Here is a 27240-nt window from a genome sequence, read left to right on the forward strand (position 1 = left end):
GCATTTTTATGTTGTAAACCACCCTGTGACTTTCAGATGAAGGGCAGTATATTAACAACAACAATTTTAATCACAAGAAGTGCCAACAGTGGAGGAATGGCAGATGAAGATGATGGACTTTTGGGAGCTAGCCGACCTGACTGGAAGAGTCCGCGACCAGAAGGAAGAGGAATACCAAGTGGAATGGAATAAATTCAAAGACTACTTAGCTAAATATGTTAAAATAAATTAAATAGACTTACTTGCGAGTATCAGATAGGCCTAGGATTTAAATATGTGATGTTGTAGAATACTATGTTAAGTTAAAATGAAAAGAAAGAAAGATGTTAATTGACTAAGTAAATTTTAGTGAAAATAGTTTCGGAAAACTGCTACAATGATCTATATGGAAACTCAGCCAGGGGGATTCGAGGAAGTCACCCAACAATGTTTAAAAAAAGCGGAACTATTACAATTAGGATAAACGTTTGTTTGTTTTTGGATTCTTTTTTCTATTTGTTTGTTTTAAATTTGGAAAACTAATAAATTTTTTTTGGAAGCAACAACAATTTCAAAAAATATTTTGCATATAAGCAAAGTGCTTAAACTTCAAAATCAGTTCAGTTGCTTTCTATTAAACACAGCTGTTTTCAGCTTCTATCCTCTTAATAAAAATGCTTGCTAAAAATAAAAATAAATCCACTCTGCTTGCCTGGCAAAGCAGGTGAGTCAGAAACCTCTCCAGATAGCTAGGTGGGGAAGCTTTTGTAAACCAGAAGAGCCACGGTTCTCCTCCCTGCCATCATCATCACAATTAGCTAACACAGGTATGTGAGGCCAGGTAGGGTAGTAAAAGTTTATAGGCCCTTCTGATGACATCGTTGCAAGGGAGATCTTTTGTTTAGGAAGGGTTCCTGCAGGTACACACAGGTAACTCTATTTGCTCCATCCATCCTTGCTCAGTAATCTCCATTACTAAGATGAGATAGGTGAGCAGGACCTTCAACCAGCGCCCAGTGCCTACAAGCTCACTGGCTCCCACCAGCCCTGCCCCACAGTCTCCCCCATGGCCTGAGGACCCCAGGAGGAGGAGCGTTGGGCTGAGAAGGCTTAGCAATGGGCGTTGTGTGTATTCTATGCGTATTTTAATGAACTGAACAGAGTGAAAGATTATGAAGCATGGGGGCATGGGAAGTGTATGTATGAACTTAACAGCAATTAGCTTTTCCCCCCAGTTGCTATTTTGTTAATGCTGTTAACATTGTTTTATAGATTATAAATGATTTGTTAATCATATAGCATGACTTGCTGTAATTGTGATTTTTTAGTTGCTGTTTCGGTTTATAGATTGCAATTATTTTATTGATGATTTGTTTATTGTTTTATATTACAGTGGTACCTCAGGTTAAGTACTTAATTCGTTCCGGAGGTCCGTACTTAACCTGAAACTGTTCTTAACCTGAAGCACCACTTTAGCTAATGGGGCCTCCTGCTGCTGCAGCACCACCGGAGCAAAATTTCTGTTCTCATCCTGAAGCAAAGTTCTTAACCTGAAGCACTATTTCTGGGTTAGCGGAGTGTGTAACCTGAAGTGTATATAACCCAAGGTACCACTGTATTTACATTGTATTTGTGGTGTTCTTTTGTGTTTTGTTATGCTACTGTTATCTATTGTTTGTAAGCCAATTTGAGAAAGCGGCATAGAACTATGATCAATCAAATCTCTCCATTTAACCAGGCAAACCAGATTTTCCTGCTTTGCCTTCTGAACAAAGGCCTGGTTTTACAGAAAGGGCCCCCTTCTTCAGTTTGGGGGCTCCTGCTCTCCTGCTACCCTTCTGCAAAGGCATAGGGCATTTAGCATCAATCCTAACACAATAGGAGGATCCCGCTGAACTAGCTGCAGCGCCGCCACCCTTGAACTTGCCCTCACCTACCCCAAAGGCAACTTTACCTTCAGTGTTGGGTAGCCGGTGATCCCGAAATCTGAGCAGATTTTCTGGTTGCTCGCCTCAGCACAGTCTAGGACCCCCAGAGTCACAGCAGGTCTCCAATCTGGAGGGGGAATAAGATACAGACAGCAGAATAAAAATTATTATTTTAGATAGATAGATTAGATAGATGATAGATAGATAGATAGATAGATAGATAGATAGATAGATAGATATAGATGATAGATAGATAGATGATAGATAGAGATAGATAGATAGATAGATAGATAGATAGATAGATAGATAGATAGATGATAGATATAGATGATAGATAGATAGATAGATGATAGATAGATAGATAGATAGATAGATAGATAGATAGATAGATATAGATAGATGATAGATAGATAGATAGATAGATAGATAGATAGATAGATAGATGATAGATAGAGACAGACAGATGATAGATACAGTGGTACCTCGGGCTACATACGCTTCAGGTTACAGACGCTTCAGGTTACAGACTTCGCTAACCCAGAAATAGTACCTCGGGTTAAGATTAGATAGATGATAGATAGATAGATAGATAGATAGATATAGATAGATAGATAGAGATAGATGATAGATAGATAGATAGATAGATGATAGATGATAGATAGATGATAGATAGATAGATAGATAGATAGATAGATAGATAGAAAGATAGATAGAGATGATAGAGACAGACAGATGGCGTTATTTCCTTTCCACTCTATTAAGACAGTGGTTTTCAGCCAGTGTGCTGTTGCACCCTAGGGTGCCTTGAATGATGGTCAGGGGTGCCATGGGCAACACTGGCCTCCATCCCTCTTTTTTCCTCTTCCTCGCATCTTGTGTCTCTCCCTCCCAAGGCTTGCACAACTGTTTGTTGCAGCAGCCCTGGCTACAGGCTCAGCAGGCGAATGGTGTCTCTGGGGCTGGCCAGGGGGTGCTTCCCAGGCCCCTGTGGGGCAGTGTGTGGAGACACCTCTCTTTGGGGTGGAGGGGGGGCAGCTCAGAGACCAGGGGTGCCAGCAGCCGCTGTCCCAAGGAGAGGGGAGAGGAGAGGAGGCTGAGGGAACACCCTATAAAGGAAGGTGTTCAAGAAAGAGTGAGGGGCTGCCAGCTCTGCAGGCAAGGGGTGACATAACTGGGCACCTGAGCCCCACAGGGGTGCCACAGAAAGAATGTTGTTGGTCAAGGGAGCCGTGGACTCAAAAAGGTTGAAAACCTGTGTGTTAAGGAATACACCTGCTCATTCTTCTACAGTACAGAAAAATTACTGGAACAAAGTTGACTAGTATTATCTTCCGTGTGGTTTTTAGCTTATGACGGAGACTGGCTGAGCCTCCCTAATGTCCCAGAGAGGCAAAGAGTTGGATAGGAAGAAAGATCATGGGAACAAAAGGTAGGAGGAGAAGCAGGAACAGAAGTGAAGAGGAGGAGGAGGAGGAGGGGCCCTGCAGGCCAGCCGAGGTGAAGGTTGAAAGAGGAGTAAGGAGAAGGATGAAATCAAAGAGGAGGAGGAGACCATGACCTGGGAGATGACTGGAGAGCTTTTAATGGCCGGAAAGGCTGAAGTTCACATACAGACTATACAACTCTATATATTTATCTAGACATTGAGATTGTCACTCTCCATGAACAGACGTGTGTGTGTGTGTGTGTGTGGCAATTTAATAAGGAGTTGTGTAAGATGGGATCAACTTATTCATAAAGTTGGTCAAGAACCCCATTCTAATGCATAGAAAAGGTTCAAACCATCAAAGACCACATTTTAGGAAGTACCAACAACCCAGAAAATCCCTGATGAAGGGCAATGGAAATACACTTTTTGAAAAGAACAAAAGTCTGTGGGGATTGGAAGTTTGTTGGCTTCTGCCAACAAATGGGCCCCTCCCATTTTCTTATTTATTTATTTCTTACTTATTTATTACTTATCATAGCAGCATATGTAATTATAACACAAAATGAATAAGATTCTTAATCATAACTGAACAACAAAACCATGATCTCTAAATAACCACTTAACAATAAGGTTACTAACCAAACGCTTACCCAGAAGATATGCTTTAATCTTCCTACCGGCGATGATCCCATGTTAAAATAATTCTAAAGCAGCATTCTCATAAGGTCCTTGATCTACCTCGTAAGAAATGATATATATTCCATAACGCTCCTTCACAAATATTAGCACATCATAAATCCATAAATCTTATTCGGCTCAAAACCGTATCTCTTACTATAATCAATACACTTCTGCTGTTTTGCCAAGAAATTGTCTTCTTTCTCGATCTGTTAGAAAATATGTTAATTTGGACATTACTGCAGGAATTATTTGACCTGGATTTTCATGAGGTTTCACTATCCCCATATCTTATACTTGCAAAAGGCTTAAGAAGAGAAGCAAGAAATACAGTGGTGCTCCATATGTGCTTAGCACTTCAAAAAATCCTAAAGTATCAGGATTTGGGCCTGACAGAGGAAGAATATTGGTCCAGACAGACAGTTGGCTTGACCCAGGTAAGGCTCCTTTCATGTGTTACTAAAATGTTAGACTAAGGCCAGGGAAACCTGGGTTCAAGTTGCAGCTTGGACCATGAAGTCCAGTGGGCAACCTCGGACCAGTCATAATCTGCCTACCTTACAGGGATGTTGTAAGAATAAAACCGTAGGAGCCACATGTGCCATATTGCATCTACAAGGAATACCCTGGTCCAGAAGAGCTGACTCTGAGCTGGTTCCTCAGGCACAGACTGAACTGCTTCCCCCCCCCCAACCCCACAAGTTTGCTCAACATCTTGCTTGCCTCTGGGCCTCCAGTCTTGACCCTGCCATCTTTAGTCTCATTCCATTACAGTGGTACCTTGGGTTAAGTACTTAATTCGTTCTGGAGGTCCGTTCTTAACCTGAAACTGTTGTTAACCTGAAGCACCACTTTAGCTAATGGGGCGTCCCGCTGCCGCCACACCGCCAGAGCACAATTTCTGTTCTCATCCTGAAGCAAAGTTCTTAACACGCGGTACTATTCCTGGGTTAGAGGCGTCTATAACCTGAAGCATCTGTAACCCAAGATACCACCGTATTCCCTCGATATCAGCCAAAACATTGTGTTGAGCAAATACAAGGAACGCAAATTCAGGATCAGGACATGTTACTACAAGGAACAGCAGAAGGTGTTAACCAAGAGAGCTATTTCCAGACGGCACATTGCGAACCCTCTGCATCAGGCGACACTCTCAGTCGCCACCCTAGCAGGGAGTCACAACAGCAGCCCAAATCCCAGCTGCTCCACCCTAGGCTTTTGGTCCCAACTGCCTTGGAGATTAAGGAAGCCCTTGTTAAAATTCCCATTCCTTGCCACGCCTTACTCTTGTTTCATGGGAGTGGCAAAGATGCTCACCCATCCACATGCTTGATCCATGGCCAAACTACATGGCCCAGACAACCTTGAAGACAGAGGCTGCACGTGGACCTACAAGGCCGGAGGTCAAATCCCAGCTCAGGCACAGATTTACTGGAATTGCTTTGCTGAACTCATCGGAACTTGGCCTCAGTTACCACACCCATCGCCTCTCAAGCCTTTCTAAGCCTGAGGTTGGGCCAGGCAAAAGAATCATAGACAACGAGAGACAACGGGACTGCTCAAGGTGCCCCGACAATAAAATTGGAGAAATCAAGATATATATATAGCCACACCAGCAGCTTATCTCTTCTTTCTTGTATCTAAAAATGCAAGAAGGGCCTTTACACTCGCCAGAAGCTCAACCCTGCCCTCACCGGTCCTGGAAGGAGCCTTCAGAAGGGTCCCATGTGCTCAGAGACTTTGCACCTGTCCATTGGGAGAGATAGGAAGCCCAGAGGACTTGTTCTTTAGATGTCCCTTTTATGAAGAGGCACGTAGTAAGACCACTGATCCCCTACTGGTGAGGCTCGCTGACCTCCCGGAAAAGCAAAAAATTGAACCTTTTCCTGTTAGGCAAAGATCAGAAGACGACCCGGATGGTCGCCAGATTTTGTGTACTGATCTGTAGGCACAGACAATCTCCCAACTCAAACTAGTTTTTTAAGAAAATCCCCAAACTCGGTTCTATGGGTGACTCTGGGTCAGATCCGGTAGTTTATTGTTGTACATTGTTTTTAAATTTATTGTTGTACAATGTTTTAATTGTTTGTTTTCCTTCTGTGACTGTACCCCAAGTGTGTTTTATAAGCTGGTCTCCGACCGTAATAAATTATCTATCTATCTACCTATCTATCTATCATCTATCTATCTATCTATCTACCTACCACACCCATCAAATGGCCTTACACCTAATGTATGTGCAGAGATTTTGGAACCTCACCTTCAAGGTTCCCAAGTTTAGATTCCTACATTGCAGGGGGTTGAACGACCCTCGCAACCTTTTCACTACAATTCTACAAGGCTCAATAATCATGCAAATGAAGCAGATCTATATAAACTTTTACTCTTCATGCAAAACTGTGCATTTTGTGGAGAGTCTTTACGCTAATTGTTTTGACGGCATGCTCATTTTCAAGCAGTCTCCAGGAAAGGCCCAGAAGCATAGGAAGGCAAAGGCAATTCAGTTGCCGTCCAACTATAACCAAAATAAATTACAGAAGTTGATGGCTGCCCCTTCAACTGTCCTAAGGGAAGGAGGGATCAATCCATCAGCTTTGTCAGGCTCCTCCTTCCCCCTGAAACGTGCCAGTTTGCCAACAGTTTTAAGAACTGGTGCCCGGGTTTGATTTCCGCTTTCCCTTCTGTGTCATTTCAGTTTGCAAGCCTGTGGGCAGGGACTGTGATGTTTTAATTTATTGCTGCTCCGGGAGCCTTTCTGGCTGAGGAGCAGGGTACTGGTGCTCTAACGTAAATAAACAGAACTGCTTGCTTTGCATTATCACTACGCAAAAAGGCCACTTCCGCCTCTTCCCGCTTAGGTTTTTGTGTAATTTGGAGCGTTCGGGTGGGAAAGGAAGCAGCAGCAGCTGGAGAGAAGAGGAAAGAGAGTTAAAGAAAATAATAATAACAACAACAACAACAACAACAACAACAACAACAACAACAATTTATTTATACCCCGCCCATCTGGCTGGGCTTCCCCAGCCACTCTGGGCGGCTTCCAACCAAATATTAAAATACAGTAATACATCAAACATTAAAAGCTTCCCTAAACAGCCCGGACACAGAGGTCCAACGCCAAGGGCCTTCTGGCAGTTCCCTCACTGCGAGAAGCCAAGTTACAGGGAACCAGGCAGGGGGCCTTCTCGGTAGTGGCACCCGCCCTGTGGAACGGCCTCCCACCAGATGTCAAAGAGATAAACAACTACCTGACATTTAGAAGACATCTAAATCTGTGACATGTTCATGTATTATTAATCTTTGTTGGAAGCCGCCCAGAGTGGCTGGGGAAACCCAGCCAGATGGGCAGGGTACAAATAAATTGTTGTTGTTGTTGTTGTTGTTGTTGTTGTTGTTGTTGCCTCTCAAGACAGGTGGATGCCAAGAATAACTTAGACAGTCTCGGTGTCCACAATAAACATACACGGAAGAACGGTGTTTGTTCCCCAGGTGCTTACAATCCAAATTTTGACAAGGGAATGAGAGAAACATCCAGGAGAGCAGTAGAAGGCAAGAGTGGCAGAACACCAAGAAGGCAGAGAGGCAAGGGAGATTGCAACGTCCACCGTGAGTCATTTTGCTTCGCTTCTGTTCCCTCAGATTCCATGCAGAATACAAGGTGTCCTTCCCACAGATGACGAGAGCTGTAGCCTGGGACTAAGAACATGCCAATTATCACTTCCTACGGGACAAGCATTTGCGTTTCCATCTCTGCCACTGACTCAGCAAGATGTTGGGCAACTCTCTTGATCTCCATTTCCTCATTTAACCTAATAGAGGTAATCATAATGACCTGATGCCGGTAAAAAAGGACTTTGAAACATACCACGGACGTGCGCCATTCTGAACACAACACATTACTCAGCCTTCCCCGAATCGTCCCCAACTTGAGGGGTTCCCAGAGATTGTTAGCTTACCAAGGCAGTTCCTGATGGACAACGCAAGAATGAGGAAAGCTAGAGGAAAGGCAAAGCATCAGCATGGTACTGGAAAAGATAAATTGTAGGAAAGTGGCACAAAATGCCAAATGCGCTTTCGTGAAGACCTTCAGGGCCACAAAGATAATTTACCTAATAAGGCAACATCTCTTTAAAAACAAACGAACCCGGAAGGTTTGCCCAGCTTCCCCCTTGCAGCAAGACCTGCACATTTTATGCTCTGCAGCTGTGGAAATTAGGTGGGCCCAATTGGGGTGGGGGGTGGATGGCAGGGGGATGTGGGGGTGCACAGGCAATCGGAAGCTTTATTAATGCTGGGGAAGTTCCAAAGAAGCAGTCGAGTCCAGATGAGCTACCTGAAATAGGTGCATGCAACATTGTCCCCTACAACTGGAAGGCAAAATGAAGCCCCTGGATTGGACAGGCTGGGTATTTGTCAATTTAGGAAGACTGAGAGGATGCTTAATCACAAAGCTCTTATAAGCAGTAAAGGTAAAGGGGTAAAGGGACCCCTGACCATTAGGTCCAGTTGTGGCCGACTCTGGGGTTGCGGTGCTCATCTTGCTTTATTGGCCGAGGGAGCCGGTGTACAGCTTCCAAGTCATGTGGCCAGCATGACTAAGCCACTTCTGGCGAACCAGAGCAGCACACGGAAATGCCGTTTACCTTCCCACCAGAGCAGTACCTATTTATTTACTTGCACTTTGACATGCTTTCGAACTGCTAGGTTGGCAGGAGCAGGGGAGCTCACCCCATTGTGGGGATTCGAACCGCCAACCTTCTGATCAGCAAGTCCTAGGCTCTGTGGTTTAACCCACAGCGCCACCCGGGTCCCTTCTTATAAGCAGAGTACACAATAAAATTATTGATAAAGCAGATTTTTAATCCCCCAAAACTGAAAAATGCACACACGTAAAATAATTATCAATAAAAACATAGATAATACTTTAAAAGCAAACATAAATAACTAAATTTTATGGCTGTGTAGTCTTGCTGAAATAAAAAGGTTTGCTGCAAGCAAACAAGGCAGCGAGGGTGCCTCTGCCTTGTGTCAACAGCTGACGCCACACTGAAAGATCAGCTCCTAGCAAATGGGAAACATTATGAAGAGTAAATAATAGGAGCACAGCCTCCTAACCTTGTCTAGGCAAGGCAGTATACGTATTCTGCAACACCAGCCACAATCTGCGCTACAGACTGAAAGCAATGTCATACCCCTTTAACCAGGCGTGCCTTTCGCCAAGGGATCCTGGAAACTGTGGTTTGTTTAAGGGTGCTGAGTGTTTTGAGGAGACCTCAACTCCCCTCACAGAGCTACCATTTCCAGAGTTCCCTGGGGTGTTAAATCACTCTGCAAACTGTAGCTCAGGGAGGTGAAACCAGGTCTCCTAATAACTCTCAGCAGCCTGAAAAAACTACAGTTCCCATTATTCCTTGGGGGAGGCCACAAGTGTTCAAAGTGGTATGGCGTCCTTCAAACCTTAAGTGTAGATGGAGCCCCCAGTCTCTTAGCACCTCAAGTTCAGCTCCAGCTCCAACTGAGCTAGGAGATTCTGGGTTGGAGAACAAACACTACAGGTCAGCCCGCTCACATCAGAGACGTTTGGCAGTAGGCGCACTTTGAATAAACTCTGACTTTTAAAGTCACTTTAAAAGTCATTTCTCCATGAAATGCAGATGAGAGAGAGAAGCCTGAGAGACGCAACTCCCCTCTTCTCCTACAATATCACTTGAAAACTAATAGTAGTCAGCATTTGCAAGAGTTAGATTCATGGGACCTTTCTATCGCTGAATGGAGAAGCAATTAACCAATGGATTCTTTCAAAACACGCACACAGAAACATAGATTCTGAAGCAAGGAACGGCTAAGGGAGCTGGGCATTATGAGGAACGGCTAAGGGAGCTGGGCATGTTTAGCCTGGAGAAGAGGAGGTTAAGGGGTGATATGATAGCCATGTTCAAATATATAAAAGGATGTCACATAGAGGAGGGAGAAAGGTTGTTTTCTGCTGCTCCAGAGAAGCGGACACGGAGCAATGGATCCAAACTACAAGAAAGAAGATTCCACCTAAACATTAGGAAGAACTTCCTGACAGTAAGAGCTGTTCGACAGTGGAATTTGCTGCCAAGGAGTGTGGTGGAGTCTCCTTCTTTGGAGGTCTTTAAGCAGAGGCTTGACAACCATATGTCAGGAGTGCTCTGATGGTGTTTCCTGCTTGGCAGGGGGTTGGACTCAATGGCCCTTGTGGTCTCTTCCAACTCTATGATTCTATGATTCTATGAAATCGAATCTGTAGGGCAAGGCATGATCAGTGGAGAAGTCCGGGGTGTTTCGGCAGCCCCCCAATCCCTCTGTTTCCCATTAAAAGGAAACCGAAAAGGGGACTCCCAACAAAAGGGGTCAGCAAGGTTTATCTCGCCTGGGCCAGTTCACTCCAGCGGAGACCCCTCTGAGGGCTGCATAGCTCGCACGCCTGCAATTTTCAGTGTCTGCGTCTGTGCAGATGCAATTTCCAGCGCCGCGGAAGTGAGTCCCCGTACCAGTTTAGCGCAGCACGGGGGGACCCGCCGAGTGGGCAGCTAGGTTCGGGAGTGGCTCGTGGGCTGGTTAAATGACCCCTGTGGGCTACTTGTGGCCCATGGGCCTTAGGTTACTGACCCCTGCCCTACAAGGAAGGTAACTACCGGTAATTGTACCTGTTTCTCTTCAGTGCACCAATTGATTGACTTCCTTTACAAGAGATTATGCTTTCCCCAAAACACAGATGAGACACACATCAATAGAGCAGAGAAAAAAGATTATTTCCCCACCAGTTATCCCTGAGGCAAATAAAAGGTTTATGTAGCACAAATAATTACTAATAAATGCAAGGCTGAAAAGGTATGGCCCATATAAATAAGAATGAACACCACCAGGACATCAATGGAGAGAGATAAAGGTCAGGAAATGACAGCCACTTGTGGGGACCATAATCTGCTACCAAAACACTGAGAATTTTAAATCTGTCTCTTAAAAACTAAAGGCACAAGCAGTCACTGGTCCCATTCATTTCAATGGGAGGGTGAGATCACTGGAATCAATGGGATCCCTTGCTCAGTTTTGGTTGGATCATGTTTTATGGTCTACACTGCTAAGATTTTTGAGTGTTTCTTTAATGGAGGAAGGGAATTGACTGCGAATGGCCGTGGGAAAAGAAAATGTGAGAAGCTTCCTATCCCCTTGCTCTTTCATTCAGCCAATGGGAAGGGGCATGGCAAAGTGGGGGTGCTGCAAAGGGCTTTTGGGGTATCAGGTGGGGAGGGGGGGACAAGAAAAACTGTTTGTCTGTGGAGTATCTTGTGGTTTAAGCATGGTGAGCTTAATAAACTATGGTTTAATAAAGTTAAATTATGGTTAAACTTTGGCTTAGGGAGGTGTGTGAACCAGGCCAGAGACACCTCTGTAGTTGAAGAACACCCTCTCCTTGTGATCTCAAAGTCCAAGCCACAGAAACTCTGGAAAGCTGGAGCAACGAAGAGTCTTGCAAAAGTAAAGGTAAAGGTAAAGGACACCTGGACAGTCAAAGGCGACTATGGAGTTGCGCCACTCATCTCGCTTTCAGGCCGAGAGAGCTGGCGTTTGTCCACAGACAGCTTTCCAGGTCATGTGGCCACTTCTGGTGCAACACAACACTGTGAAGCAAACCAGAGCGCACGAAAACGCCATTTACCTTCCGGCCACAGTGGTACCTATTTATCTACTTTTACTGGTGTGCTTTCGAACTGCTAGGTTGGCAGGAGCCCGGCCAAAGCAACAGGAGCTCACTCCATCACGGGGATTCAAACCGCCAACTTTCCGATCGGCAAGCCCAAGAGGCTCAGTGGTTTAGGCCACAGCGCCACCCACATCTTGAGACTAACACATTTATTGCAGCATTTTTGTGCACTACAACTTTCACCTGGAGATTCGTACTGTGAGTTTTGATTGACTGATTGAACCCACATATTAGTCAATATGATTCGTAGAATCATATAACAGAAATAGCAGAGTTGGAAGGCTATTCATTAGGGTCATCTAACACAACCCCCTGCAATGCGGAATTCTGTCCTAAAACATCCATGATCTTAAAGCAAGCATTGCCTCCTAGATGAATACAATTGCCACTGGTCATACACTGAATACTTAAATGCAATTAACTTTTATTCTTAAAAATCTGCTGCCCATTTTTAAATTGGCTTAAGCTTACAACACTCATAACTAATTTATCTCATCATTCCAAAACAGTGCAAAGCAGTTCCAAGCTGCTGAGGCAATCCCATTCCTGCCTTATCACAGCAGGCAGCCCACAGCCTGTGTCTGTAATGATGTGGGCTCCTAAAGTCCAAAACCATGGCATGTCTGGCAGATAACATTTAAAACTGGTCATTAGAGTGTGGGTGGAAAGAGACATGACCGTCTATGCTGACTGACAAGCCAACTGGAAGCAGAAATGTATAGGCTACAAAAACTACTGTGTAGACTCCCGATGGGTGAGATTAGGAAGTCTAGCATAAAAGCAAATGTTTGGAAAATGTTTGGGCCCATCACCTTGGACAAGCACTGGCACAATGCTCCAGCTATAAAATACAGATTCAGCGCTCTAGAGCAGGCTTCCTCAACCTCGGCCCTCCAGATGTTTTGAGACTACAATTCCCATCATCCCTGACCACTGGTCCTGTTAGCTAGGGATGGTGGGAGTTGTAGTCCCCAAACAGTTGGAGAGCCAAGTTTGGGGATGCCTATTCTATTCTGTTGACCAGTTTCTACAGAACAGAACAGCCTCTGTGAATCCAGAATCCAGCCACATCCAAGTTAGAATTTGGGATGTGCAATAGCCAATTGGCTAGAACAGGCTTCCTCAACCTCGGTCCTCCTGATGTTTTGAGACTACAATTCCCATCATCCCTGACCACTGGTCCTGCTAGCTAGGGATCATGGGAGTTGTAGGCCAAAAACATCTGGAGGGCTGAGGTTGAGGAAGCCTGATCTAGGGTGAATGTACAGTGGTACCTTGGGTTAAGTACTTAATTCATTCCAGAGGTCCGTTCTTAACCTGAAACTGTTCTTAACCTGAAGCACCACTTTAGCTATTGGGGCCTCCTGCTGCCGCCGCGCCGCCAGAGCCCGATTTCTGTTCTTATCCTGAAGCAAAGTTCTTAACCTGAAGCACTATTTCTGGGTTAGCGGAGTGTGTAACCTGAAGCGTCTGTAACCCGAGGTACCACTGTATTCTCCTCATATTCTAACCCTCAGATCAGGAACATCATAAAACAGAAATCTGATCATCCTGGCTTTCAAAACCATTAACGTACCCATCATCCACAAATGTATGTCAGCATTTAAAAGAAACAGAAAAGAAACCCAGCCATACAGTATACCGATAATTACAGCCATCACAACATCCCCTGGCAGCAAGTTCCGCAGGTTAACTATCTCTTACCAAAGACAACAAACTTCCTGGTGCCCCGAGCAACACTCATTTGCATTTACCCACAGCTATGCTAAACTCAAGCAGCAATTTCCCATCTCCCCGTGGAACAAGGAATACTGAGCAGAGAGATATCTTCCTCAAAATCTGGGGGTTGGCCATACCTAATTCTCCCTCGGTTCTGCAAAATGGGAGAAAAACCTGTCTCCCTTCTTTGAGGCAACCCATTCACTCATACAATCCCCTCAGGGGCTTTGGAAAGATGGGGTAAGCTAAGTCCTTTAGCACTGGGCAGGGGCATCTTGCTGTTGCCCTCAAGATGTGATTGGAGTACAACTTGCACCATTCTTGACTATGAGCCATGCTGGCTGGGACTGAAAGAAGCTGGCATATTACACACACACACACACACACACACACACACACACACACACTTGTTTTAGCAGGAAGTCAACACAGCAGACGCTTCCTTAAAGTAGGCAGCAGGAATTGTGGTAATTAACACCTTTTCCTAATGTGCCACTGGGTGCTAATCTATGTTGAGTTTTGATCATGGTTTAGCCAGGGGTAGGCAACCTAAGGCCCAGCGGCCGGATGCGGCCCAATCGCCTTCTCAATCCAGCTTGTGGACGATCCGGGAATCATCGTGTTTTTACATGAGTAGAAGGTGTCCTTTTATTTAAAATGCATATCTGGGTTATTTGTGGGGCATAGGAATTCGTTCATATATTTTTTTTCTCCAAAATATAGTCCGGCCAACCACATGGTCTGAGGGACAGTGGACCGGCCCATGGCTGAGAAAGGTTGCTGACCCCTGGTTTATGCAGAAGGGACAGCAGAGGAGGCCTCCGTAAAACCCACATTCTGGCCAGCACTGGCTTTAGAATCAGCATTACAAACCTGATTGAGACAAGAGTCGCCATAAGCCTTTGGGTTTCAACCCACCTCCAAGCGCCAATTGCCCTAATGGCAGAAAAGCAGCGAAGGATGCCTGCCGCCTCTCAGCCAAGACATACAGTGGTACCTCAGGTTAAGTACTTAATTCGTTCTGGAGGTCCATTCTTAACCTGAAACTGTTCTTAACCTGAAGCACCACTTTAGCTAATGGGGCCTCCTGCTGATGCCACGCCGCCAGAGCACGATTTCTGTTCTCATCCTGAAGCAAAGTGCTTAACCCGAGGCACTATTTCTGGGTTAGCAGAGTCTGTGACCTGAAGCGTATTTAACCTGAAGCGTATGTAACCCGAGGTACCACTGTACTGCCAAGCTGCAGGATCGCTTCCCGTAAAGGAAAGAGGGCTGACTCAGTCCACTCGAAGGCAGAATCAAGTCACCATGCTTACAATTTCCTCTCACCACCTCAAAGGGATGGAAATGTTCTTCACTTCCTGCCCTGACCCAGCACAGCAGCAATGAAATGGACCTTTTTGATCAGCCGATGCACTCCACCCCAGAGATGGCGAAACTTCCACGGCTGCAAAGTGGTTCAGACAGTCCTAATTGTGGCAATCAAATAACAAAGTGATTGACAACACATTTCTGGAGGACGCACAGACCTATTAGGCATGGGTAGGCAAACTAAGGCCCAGGGGCCAGATCCAGCCCAACTGACTTCTAAATCCGGCCTCCCAGAAGGTCTGAGGGACAGTGGACCGGCCCCCTGCTGAAAAAGTTTGCTGACCCCTGCTATTAGGCCATAAAGCAAGGAGCCTCCAGATTTGAGACCACACCAGGCCATCTCTTAATTTAGACCATAATGGAAGAGGTACCGTATTTTTCGCTCTATAGGACGCACTTTTTCCCCTTCAAAAATGAAGGGGAAATGTGTGTGCGTCCTATGGAGCGAAGATGCCATAGCCCCGCGAAGAAGTCCACAGCCTCCTAAGGAATGCTGTTCCCACTGTTGAACAGCTCTTACTGTCAGAAAGTTCTTTCTGATTTTTAGCCAGAAACTCCTTTATTGTAATTTGAAGCCATTGGTTCGAGTCCTACCCTCTGGAGCAGGAGAAAACAAGCTTGCTCCATCTTCCATGTGACAACCTTTTAAACAACGTTTAAAATGGTTGTTGCCCCCTTTTCTATTATATACTTTGTGGCAAAAAACAAACACATAATTTGTTGTTGTTGTTTAGTCGTTTAGTCGTGTCCGACTCTTTGTGACCCCATGGACCAGAGCACGCCAGGCACATTAATAATAATAATAATAACAATAATTATTTATTTATTTATACCCCGCCCTTCCCGGTTCAGAAAAGCAGGCTCAGGGCGGCTAACAACAAATTAAAAAACTTAATTGTAAAAGCAGCATAAAATACAGTATAAAAACATGAATAACAATAAAATTCAAAGTTCAGAAATCAATTTGGGGGAAATCCATCTAATAAGCATTAGATAGTCACCAGGGCTAGCTGGCTGAATTAGTCCTACTTGGGCCAGCAAGGAGGCCAGGGGAGAATTAGCTGTGGGGTCTCAGAGCGGGTGATCTTCATAAAAAGGGGAGGGGGAGGGAAGAGAAGGGAAATAAAAGATCAGGCTGAATTCAAATTAAAGGCCAGGCAGAATAGCTCTGTCTTACAGGCTCTGCAGAAGGAGGTTAAATCCTGAAGGGCCCCAGTCTCCTGGGACAGAGCATTCCACCAGGTCGGAGCCATCACTGAGAAGGCCCTGGCCCTGGTGGAGGATAGTCTGACTTCCTTAGGGCCCATGACCTCTAAACTATGGTTATTCATGGACCTTAAGGTCCTCTGCGGGGCATACCAGGAGAGGCGGTCCCGTAAATAATAATAACATAATCCTTTTGTTGCCCCTCTACCACCTTGACCCCACAATGCCATTTATTCACCCAAAGCATAAGCTCAATATCAGGTATGCTGATCAGGTGTGAAGTTTCTAAGAGTGGGTGCTGCGGCAAGAGAAACAAAGCTACAGCACCTTGTTCTGTGTAGGTCTCTAATCAAATTGCAGCTGGCAGAGGGAGGAGATATGTCTGCACTGGGGCAAACGTGTGTCTTGATTCACTGTCTCTCTGGGTGATATCAGGCATTAGTTGAGGAAAGCCGAAAATGGCAGGGCGGAGACATTGTCGCTCAAATGCAAAGGTGTCATCATATCACCTTGAAGTCTCGAACAGGGAATCCACAACCGTCTCCAGGCACAGGGTGGGTATGTCCTTGGAAACAGGCCTGCTCGCCATTTTAAAATGGGCATTGTAGCTCCTGTATAAATGGAGAGTTTCTGAACGTCGGGTAAAAGTTCACCACACTTCACAGATGTTACAGATAAAGGACAGGAAGAGTTGGGAAAGATGCATCCGAGAGCAAGTGGTTTTTGACCGGCAAAGTACAATGGCTCCGCCTGCAACATTCAAACACACGTTCATTGTCCAAGAGGAAAAGGCTCTCTTTCATCCACAATGAATAATCTATCCCATTTCTTTTATTGGTAGATCCTTGTTGTGCAAAGCCAGGGTGTGTGTGTCAAAATGCATAAAGATAAATGACTGAAACTTGGCTGCTTCACTGCAGTCGTGACTGCTTTAAACCAAGCTGACAAGAATTTAAAAGCCAAAATATATATGTATTCGAATCTTGGAATTAGAGTCGAATCCGTAAGAAAAGTATATATGGGTGGAAAGTATTCTGTGCACATATCCAAACCTAAGAATGGCAGGATATGAAGTGGAGATGTAGCCTTAAGGAAGTGTGTGAGGCTGTCCTGGGCACACAGGGTGCGTCAATGTTGCACACACAACATACCATATTTTTTGCTCTATAAGACGCACCAGACCACAAGACGCACCTAGTTTTTGGAGGAGGAAAACAAGAAAAAAAATATTCTGAATCTCAGAAGCCAGAACAGCAAGAGGGATCGCTGTGCAGCGAAAGCAGCAATCCCTCTTGCTCTTCTGGCTTCTGGGATAGCTGCGCAGCCTGCATTCGCTCCATAAGACGGTTCCCTTACTTTTTAGGAGGGAAAAAGTGAGTCTTTTAGAGCAAAAAATACGGTATTCCCTGGCTGCAGAATTCATAGCCATCGTGGTTGCTTCCATTTTGAAACACAACATACATGAAAAGAGTAAAAACCTATGCATCTGCACTGTAAATACACTCCAAACTATAATCCCAGGTGGCAGCAGCAAGTAAGAATTTCATGGGAATTCTAAAAAAGGTTTTTTTTAATCCCAAGAGTGCATAAAACTGCTAGCTGCAGCATTCCAAAAACACATAACTAACCATGAAGCAGGGAACCGAAGGCTATGAGATTGCACAGATAAAAAGTAATGTGGTTGCAGTGCAGCCTTGTAAAAAGAAACAGCCTGGATACAACGTTTTAATGGCATGTGTTTTAATTGCAGCATCGGTCCAAGGCGGAGTCGTTCTGCTCAGAGTTAAGTGTGGTACAAGTCAAATTGATTAAAATTAATGAACTGAATCAGGACTTTCAGCTTAGAAGCACAAGTAGACTGATTTATATGAGGGTATCGTGGTTCAAGGGGAGACTTCTAGGCCACAAGGCAGAGAGGTTGGTTGTGGTTTATGTAAACCACAAATAAAGACCCAACGACAGAACCAAGGTAGCAGCTGTACCAGTACAGATGGAATTGGGAATATAGTATGGATGGCTACTGTCAATGCAGCAAGAGAACAGCATCGTCAAACAGAGCAGGGAGAGGAACCATTAGGAATAATTATTTGCACGACTGGGATGGAAATCTGGTGGAAGTTTGCCAACTCAGCTTAAATTTGGTTTGAAATGTGTATTCATCCAATCTTCCATCTTAAGATTTTGCCTTATACCGAATCAGACCATTGAGCCACCTTGCTCAGAATTGTCGACCCTCTTAAATAACTTTTAAGATAAGCCTGAGGAGAGGTGCACAACATTGCGAAAGCTAACGCATTTATCGAAACATAAACTTCCGTGTGCCAAAGCCCATTTTATTAGGGAGAGGTTTAGCACACACAGTATGGGCAGAACTGAACACCCCAGGCCACTACACGAACTGGCCCTCATTGGCTAGGTAAATGGGGTGCTGGGAAATATGGGGCCACCCTGCTGATCCCTACACCAGCCAGAAACACAAGGTGGCATACACAAGTAATGATCCTCCTCTAGGCCTGGAGTCTAGACCATTAAAATGTCACACATTAAAAACTTCCCTAAACAAGGTTGCCTTCAGATGTCTTCTAAATGTCAGATAGTTGTTTACAGTGGTACCTCAGGTTAAGTACTTAATTCGTTCCGGAGGTCCGTTCTTAACCTGAAACTGTTCTTAACCTGAAGCACCACTTTAGCTAATGGGGCCTCCCGCTGCTGCCGCGCCGCAAGAGCACGATTTCTGTTCTCATCCTGAAGCAAAGTTCTTAACCTGAAGCACTATTTCTGGGTTAGCGGAGTCTGTAACCAGAAGCGTATGTAACCCTAGGTACCACTGTATTTCCGAAACATCTGATGGGAGGGCGTTCCACAGGGCAGGTGCCACCACCGAGAAGGCCCTCTGCCTGGTTCCCTATAGCTTAGCTTCTCGAAATGAGGGAACCGCCAGAAGGCCATCGGAGCAGGACCTCAGTGGACAATGGGGGTGGAGATGCTCCTTCAGGTATACTGGGCTGAGGCCGTTTAGGGCTTTAAAGGTCAGCACCAACACTTTGAATTGTGCTCAGAAACGTACTGGGAGCCAGTGTAGGTCTTTCAGGACCGGTGTTATGTGGTCTCGGCAGCCACTTCCAGTCACCAGTCTAGCTGCCACATTCTGGATTAGTTGTAGTTTCCAGGTCACCTTCAAAGGTAGCCCCGTGTGTGTGTGTGTGTGTGTGTGTGTGTGTGTGTGTGTTAAACATCAAATGTCCTAATCTGCAGCCTGAAATTCAATTCAGGACGTCCATTCCCATTTGATAAGGGTGAATGCGCAAACTGGCCCTAAATAATCAGTGTTCTATCTAGAGAACCTGAATCTTCTGCCCGCTTTAATCAAACAAGAAGAACAGGTTGCTCCTAGAAGTCCAGGACTGACCTTTTTGACGCATCTGTCTTATGACAGTAGTTAATCACTTTAGACAGAGCAAGAAAAATCCCAAAGAAAATGTGGTTGTCTTTTTTTGTGATAGCCTAAAGCAACAATAATACGTTTCATGCAACTATGTATATGACTTTACAGTAGATGCGATCATATCGCCTTTAATTTTCATACGGGAAGGGATTGAACAAGAAGTCACACCAAACAATTCATTTCATTCAACAGTCTGAGGAAGGAGCCCCCTTTAAAAATGGGAGGGGGGTAATTTTGCTTAGCCTTACATGATTATTTTCAACCTTCATCCTTTTACTGCCCTCTTTTTTGGGGGGGGGGGCTATAATCTCCCATTTGCTTTTAGTCTGGAATCTCTGCTAGCTCAGATTAGCAGATACATATAAGGGAATAGCCTGGCCCCAACACAGAATCCTGCACCTCTCACTTTTAGAATTTGTGCATAACAATAGCAAACTTTAGCCCCTGGTCTCTCACTCCTGACCAGAGAAGTCATCCGCTTTTGTCCAAAGCATATGCCGTATTTTTTTATCTCAGTAACGCATGGTATGTCAATATTTTCTCCATACAGAAATCAGGGTGGCGAAGGGGAAACTGAGGCTGAGACACAGCCTGAGATCAGCGAGTGAGATCATATCAGGGAAGAGATTCAAATTCAAGAACTGATCACATTCATTCAGTTCACAAGCTGCCCAATAACGATACCTCTCTGGGCATTGTACAAGACAACTGGGCCCCATCTGCAATATACATTAAAGGCAGGATCATGCCACTTTAAACTGCGCGGCTGAAGAATCAATCCCTCTTCAAAGGGAAGTCTGGGAATTGTAGCTCTGGGAGTTGAATAGGGGTCTTCTAACAATGCTTAGGATCCCGAACAAACCACAGTTCCCATGAAAAAAGGTAGGATCCTGCTTTAAATGTATAGGGCACATAGGGCATTAGATCCAAAAGTTTCAAGATATGAACAGATACCACGGTTTCAATCAAATGACACACAGAAGCCAAAATGGTTTGCACACTAACATAGACAGAAATGCACACCCCTTCCATAGATCACTATCTTGAATCCTTGGCTACCGATTCGCTAGAGAACCTGCAAGCATCAACTGTCTCCGGATACATGCTGAATCCAGACAGGAGTTTCAGTACAAGAGGGAAAGGATTGTGGCGAAGACACCTTGATATGATATGACAAGAGACACAATAGACTGCAAGCCGAATAAGAACCACCCAACTAGCTTAGGGAAAGGAATGGCGGTCAAAAACAGAAATAGTACAGCAGGAACGATCCAGTGTTGCACATTAAATTAATGAAGTCATAACTCGAAAGAGAATTTATGATGCAGTTTAACCCTGTCCTGTAGAAATAATCACACGGAAACTATAAAAGTTCTCAGTCCATTGATATATCTGCTTCTTTCTTTGCCAAGTAAGATTGTCTTCCATGAACAGTGAGTCCGTAAGTGACTGTGGAGGCCAATTCTGGATCCACACGTCTTTCCACAGTGGGGACATAGGTTTCCAGGTGGGAGTTGATCACGGTGAGGGTTTGCCAAGCGTGTTTCTCCCTTGTGTCCTGAGTTCAAGTGTCTTCAAAGCCCATGACACCTTTGGTAAAGGCTGTTCTCCAATTGGAGCGCTCGCAGGCCAGTGTTTCCCAGTTGTTGGCGTTTATACTACATTTTTTTTAGATTTGCCTTGAGAGAGTCTTTAAACCTCTTTTGTTGACCACCGGCATTACGCTTTCCATTTTAATATAGCTATGGCTATATAGGAGGCAAAGACCAACTGGTGCACGTCCAATCGATGAACATGCGCACATCATCTCGAGCCTGGAAGTGACCTTTAAAACAGCAAAAACGGCCCTAAGAGAGCCCAGAAAGGGCGAAAAATGTGCTTAGCAATCCCACGAACCTTTGCAAGTGCTACTCCAGGACCCCCGGCACTAACTGTTGTGCCACTGGTTTCCTAAACTGGCTTTTCAGGGGTTTCCAGAGCTTTAGCGAGTGTTCACAGGCTTCTCCGATCGTGTTTCAAATATATGTGATTTAATGTAAATTTACGGTGCTCCGGAACGTAACCCCCACGTAAACTGGGAGTTGCCTGTATATATTCTGATTTGTTGGAATGAATTAAATTAGCTACGTTTGTTATGAGGTGTCGTCATTAGGTTTAAATTGCAGTTGTGCATATGGATAATGCTAATAATAAACACATGTACATGTTAAAAGCTCTTCTGCTCTAGCCATATTGAATCATACCAAAGCAGAACAAGGACACAGCAACACAACACAACATAACACAAGAAGCACGGCAAAGAAGCTGCAGGGAAGGAACACAAGACTGGAGAATATCCATGGGGATTGTGGACAATGGCCAGTGCTTGATCATAAATAAACACGCATGTGCTCCCCCCCAAGGAACTCTTGCTTGGCTGCAGCTTCCTGAGACAAATACCCATCTCTTTAGATGCAGAAATGTTATACAAGCAGCTCAGGAGAATCGTTTGTGGAAAGAAGGGTGGATAAAAATCAATGATTTAAAAAAAACAAAAAAACCCCAACAGATTCTTTTGATTTAAATCGTTTTTTGGTTTTTTTTAAATCAGATTTTTAAAATAAAATGCTTTCGGAGGAAAAATCTTTCTAAAGATAGTTTTCTATTTAAGTTACATTATAGTCCAAAGGCTAGTCATCAGGAGATAAGGATTTGTTCTAAGTTTTTCATGTGTGCTAAAACTCAGTCTAAGTTGTTTTAAAAAAAAAAACTTTAACCACATCAGTTAACAAACATTGATACATATTCTATAATGTTATTTGCTTTAGTTAAATAAATTGTTTAAATTGTTATTAAGGAAATGATTATTTTTCTCCTTCCAATAAAGTACTGCCGCCGCCCGCTCTTACCGGCGCTGCGCGGCTGCCCACTTCTGGGTTGGAGGAGCACCGGAAATAGCTTGTGCGCATGCGCAAGCGTTATTTGCGCATGCGCAAGCGTTATTTTCGGTGCACATCCGGGTCAGGGGAGGCCCGTGCACATGCGCACAAGCTATTTCCGGTGCTCCTCCGACCCAGAAGTGCGCTGGAAATAGTGTGTATGGACACGCGCTCCCCCACCCTCCGGCCCGCCATGCGATCGGTGCTGGAGACACCGGCCCAGTTTCCTGACCCGACCTAGGAGGTAATTGGCAAATTCAGGTAGCTGCATTGCTTTCATTCACTCCTCGTTAGGGTTGCAGTAGCTTCTTTTCACTTTAACCTCCAGATGTTGCATCTCAGTGTTTTCAGAGGGATATATTTTCAACAGAGTATTTTCAGAGTTCAAAAGAGTCTTTTCAGAGGGAAGAATTCTTTTGGACTGCACACCTACTATTTGGAAGCTGACAACGTAAATGGTTTCTTAGACGGATAAGGATGCCCTGGAAAGATAAGGGTACAGCTCCAATGTAAAGAGAAAGAATGTTCTTTTTATCATATGTGGTGGTCTTGTAGTAAGCTTAAAGCTTACTGGGTAATGATATATAATGAATTGAAAAAGATGTTTAAAATAGCGTTTGTAAAAAAAAACCTGAAGCTTTCCTTTTGGGAATTATAGGGACAGAACTACCCAAACTGTATAGAAATTTATTCATGTATGCGACTACAGGGGCAAGAATGTTATCCAAAAATGGAAAGAAAAATTCCTAGTGAAAGAAGAATGCATACAAAAACTTGTGGAATATGCAGAAATGGCGAAACTTACCGAAAAAATTAGAAATCAAGATAACAAACTTTTTATAAAAGAATGGAATTGGGTTGTTGAATATTTACGAATAAACTGTAAACAGATAAGATAACAACAGATAAGAACATTGGCAGGATTATTGTAATAACTTGCAGTTTTATAAGCGCATATATATTTAAAGTAGATGAATAAATGAGTAAATTAAGTTAAATTGGAATATGCAGAAAGTATTTTTTTAAAAAAATAAGGAACCGCAGAAAGGAGGAAGGAAGTCGAGTTTTGAAATGTTAAAATGATTGCAAAATCATTGAAATGTATAAAACTGAAAATCATAAATAAAATAATAATGAAGATTGGGGGGGGGGAGAGATAAGGGCACAGCTCCATTTAATCAATGCCTATGACCACACTTGCAACTTATGAATGGATTGCTTATAGATAATGTAGACTTTGCGTGGAGAAATATAATGATATCTGGAATGCATTTATACAAAATACAATAGATTATAAATATATATGTATTTGGAAAAGAATAACACCTATGTATTAGATAAGTATATACAGGACGCGGGTGGTGCTGTGGGTTAAACCACAGAGCCTAGGGCTTGCCGATCATAAGGTCGGCGGTTCGAATCCCCGTGACGGGGTGAGCTCCCATTGCTCGGTCCCTGCTCCTGCCCACCTAGCAGTTCGAAAGCACGTCAAAGTGCAAATAGATAAATAGGTACCGCTCTGGCGGGAAGGTAAACAGCGTTTCCGTGCGCTGCTCTGGTTTGCCAGAAGCGGCTTAGTCATGCTGGCCACATGACCCGGAAGCTGTACGCCGGCTCCCTCAGCCAATAAAGCGAGATGAGCGCCGCAACCCCAGAGTCGGCCACGACTGGATCTGATGGTCAGGGGTCCCTTTACCTTAACTAGATAAGTATATTTGGAATTGTTAACTCTTATAATGTTATAACATACCTTTTGGGGGTTTTCCACTTTTTATTTTAATTGTATGTTGTTCAGTTAAACTTTTTTATTATTAAAACATTCTTTTTATTTAAAAAATTAGTAAAAAAATTTATTTTAAAAATTATTAAAAATTATTATTAAAATAATAATAAACAGAACTCCAACTCCCACCAGGCCCAACCACCATGAACAAGCACAAGAGATTCTGGGAGTTGGAGTCCGTCATCATCTTTAACTTTAACTTTATATTTACTTCTAGTAATAGCACCAGCACTGGTACATGTTCACAGTTGCCTGACGGCATTAAATCAGCTATTGCTGAAGGACCCAGTTCCGTTAGTTGCACATAGGAACAGCAAGAGCAGTTCTAGGATGCAGAGAAATGAACTGTAAGCCCTGGCAGGGCAGAAATAGCTCTGCTGGATCAAAGGTCTACCCTGTTTCCTACACCAAGCCAACCAGCCGCTTTCAGGAAGTCCACAAGCAGGACTTGAACCCGGAACCTTGGCGCTCCATGTAGCCCATGACACACTGGTCCTCCCTACATTTAGTCTCACGCCCGTTGAAAGCCATCTAAGCTAGGCTAGCAGCCAGCATGAGGCCTTGTGGTAGTTTTGATAAGATCCTGGTAATTAAACGCAGCATCCTCCCGTGCTTTCTGTAGAGATGTAAAAAGATACACAGAAACTGACATGACAATGGGAGGAGGAGGAAACACTGAAATACCTAAGCAGCTTATCTGCCACCAGGAGGAGAGCGGAATCAGCCCCAAGGAAAACAGAAGTGCAACACAAAGTTCATGGGGACATATGCCCACAAGGGCAGAAATCTACACAACAGAGAGAGGTGTGGGGATACAGTTGTTGGCCCAAAAAAAAGGGGGGGGGAAAGGATTCCTAAGAGCAGACAGAGGAAGAGAGCATTTGCACAGGAAACTCGCTTGACAGGCAAGAAAGAAACGTGTGACATCCTCTTTCTCTCTCTCAAACTCCCTGCCTTAGGTATAAAAGCACCCAAGCCTACGATACAGAATAATGGCAAGGCCAGGGTGACTATGGGTACCCAGGACCGTTGCTTCCTCCATGTGTTTCAGGCCCTCTACTGATTATTCCTCAGGACCTTGGGCCCTCCAGATGTTCACAGGATTGTAGAGTTGGAAGGGACCCCAAGGGTCATCCAGTCCAACCCCCTGCAATGCGGGAATATTTCAAGGAACGTGGGGCTCAAATCCACAACGCTGAGATTAAGAGTTGCATTCTCTACCAACTGAGCTAGCCTAGGCAGTTGCTGAACAACAAGGGAGCAGGAAAGAGGAAAAGCTGGCCACATGCAGGGCCTCTCTCTGGTCATGTTCCTGCTTTGCCCCAACTGCTGGGGGAAGTGGAGGCGCCCAATTCGTATTAAAAGGCTGCCTGCCCTCACCATTCGCTCTCCCTTGCTCCCCTCCAAAAGTGAATCTCGACTTCCCTCCCCACCGCTTACGGGTTTCTACCTTGCTTAAGTTTTATCAAGCACGGCAAGAGTATTGTTAGCCCAGAAATGGAAACAAGAAGAAATTCCAACGAAAGAAGAATGGCAGTCGAAATTAATGGACTATGCAGAATTGGACAAAATGACAGGAAGGATTCGAAACCTGCGGGACCAGAGATTTACAGAAGATTGGAAGAAGTATATGAATTATTTGAAGAGCAACTGTAATCAACAAATTACACTAGTAGAACTACAAGAAGTTTTGTAAGGAGAAATATATTAAGTGTTACAAAGTAGAAAAAGATAGAGATATTGGTTATGAGTTTGAAATGTAACAGGGAAGATAAGAAATGCATACTGAGAGATTAGACTGGAAAATTTTCAGACAGGATTGATGGAAGTCAGAAATTTGAATTAGATGTAAAAGTTTGTTTAATTACTGTTGAAAATGATATGTTAAATATATATATATATATTTTTTTTAAAAAAGTTTTATCAAACACGTCAGGGGTAGAGAAGAGAGAAGCCTTGAATATTTTGGAAGAGCCGCGTCTCTCCAGTCAACGTTGCCAGTTCGATCCTGGGTGGGCGCAGAAGGGGAGAATCAGAAGTGAGCAGGGAGGGAGAAACGCTGGAAGGGGAAAACCGCACCAGGAAGTCGGCGCTCTTGGGCACCGCGAGGTTTGCGCGCGCGCGCTGCAAGAGGCGCAAACCGATTCGAGGGCTAACTGCCCAAATAGGGGAGGCTTAAATGCAAATAAAAACGCAATGGAGTTCCCACGTCACAGGGAGAAGGGCCGGCGCCCCCAGGGTCCGCAGGGAGAGGGGCATCGGCAAGCGGCTTCTTTGCGTCTCCAAGTCCTCTCCAAGAACCATCACCGGGCAGCGCGCCTCAAGAGAAAGCGCGCCTCTGAGCTTATGCAGAGTGCCCTTCCTTCCCACTCAGCCATCACCGACAGGTGTCCCACCACCCTTCCGGCAACCAAGTCGGCGTCCTTACCTTGGATGTCGTTGGCCAGCGCTTTCCAGGTGGGGGCGAAGTGGATGCAGTGGCCGCACCAGGACGCGTAAAACTCGACCACCCAGGCGCTGCTGGAGTTGAAGATGCTGCGCTCCAGGGTGTCCGCCGAGAGCACCACCAGCGGGTCGTCGGGAGTGTAGAGGCCGACGCCGAGCGCCCCGGGCACGGGCGCCAGCAGAAGCAGCAGCAGCCACAGCCGGAAGGAGGAGGAGGCGAGCAAGGCGCCGGCAGCGGGCAGCCCCGGCCGGGCCCGGGAGAGCCGCTTGGGCATGGTGAGCAGCGAGACGCGACGAAAGGCACGATGCGGCGCACGGCCAGGAGCCCGTCCAGTGCCCAGTGCCCGCCGCCCGGCCGACAAGTCCGTCGGCCTCTCGCAGGAGGAGGAGGAGCCGCGGGCGGAGCACGGCCAGCCAGCGCCGCCTCCGCGCCGCCCAACCGCCCGGAGAACCGCCCCGGCGCAGCGCACATGCGGAGGCCCAGCGCGCACGGCCGGCCTCCGGCGCCGCCTCCCTCTCCGCGCCTGCGAGGCGAGACCGGGGCGAAGCGCGCGGAGAGAAATCCCATAGGCTAAAGCGGGCTGGCTCCCGCGTAAAGCGTGCGGGT

The 27240-nt window shown here is 45.1% G+C and overlaps 1 protein-coding gene across 1 annotated transcript in view; it reads right to left on the reverse strand.

Annotated features, from left to right (window-relative positions):
* The window catches only part of QSOX1 (quiescin sulfhydryl oxidase 1), a 73502-nt gene extending 46529 nt beyond the window's left edge, over positions 1-26973 (reverse strand). The window contains exons 1-2 of the mRNA XM_081012139.1: positions 26617-26973; positions 1934-2034 (exon numbers count right to left, since the gene is read on the reverse strand). Of these exons, the coding sequence (XP_080868265.1) occupies positions 1934-2034; positions 26617-26908 (393 nt within the window). The 5' untranslated portion in view covers positions 26909-26973. The remainder of the gene's footprint in view (positions 1-1933; positions 2035-26616) is intronic.
* Between the last annotated feature and the right edge of the window lie 267 nt (positions 26974-27240).

Source organism: Podarcis pityusensis (genome assembly GCF_964106645.2).
Source record: "Podarcis pityusensis genome assembly, chromosome: 6".
Lineage (NCBI taxonomy): Eukaryota > Metazoa > Chordata > Lepidosauria > Squamata > Lacertidae > Podarcis > Podarcis pityusensis.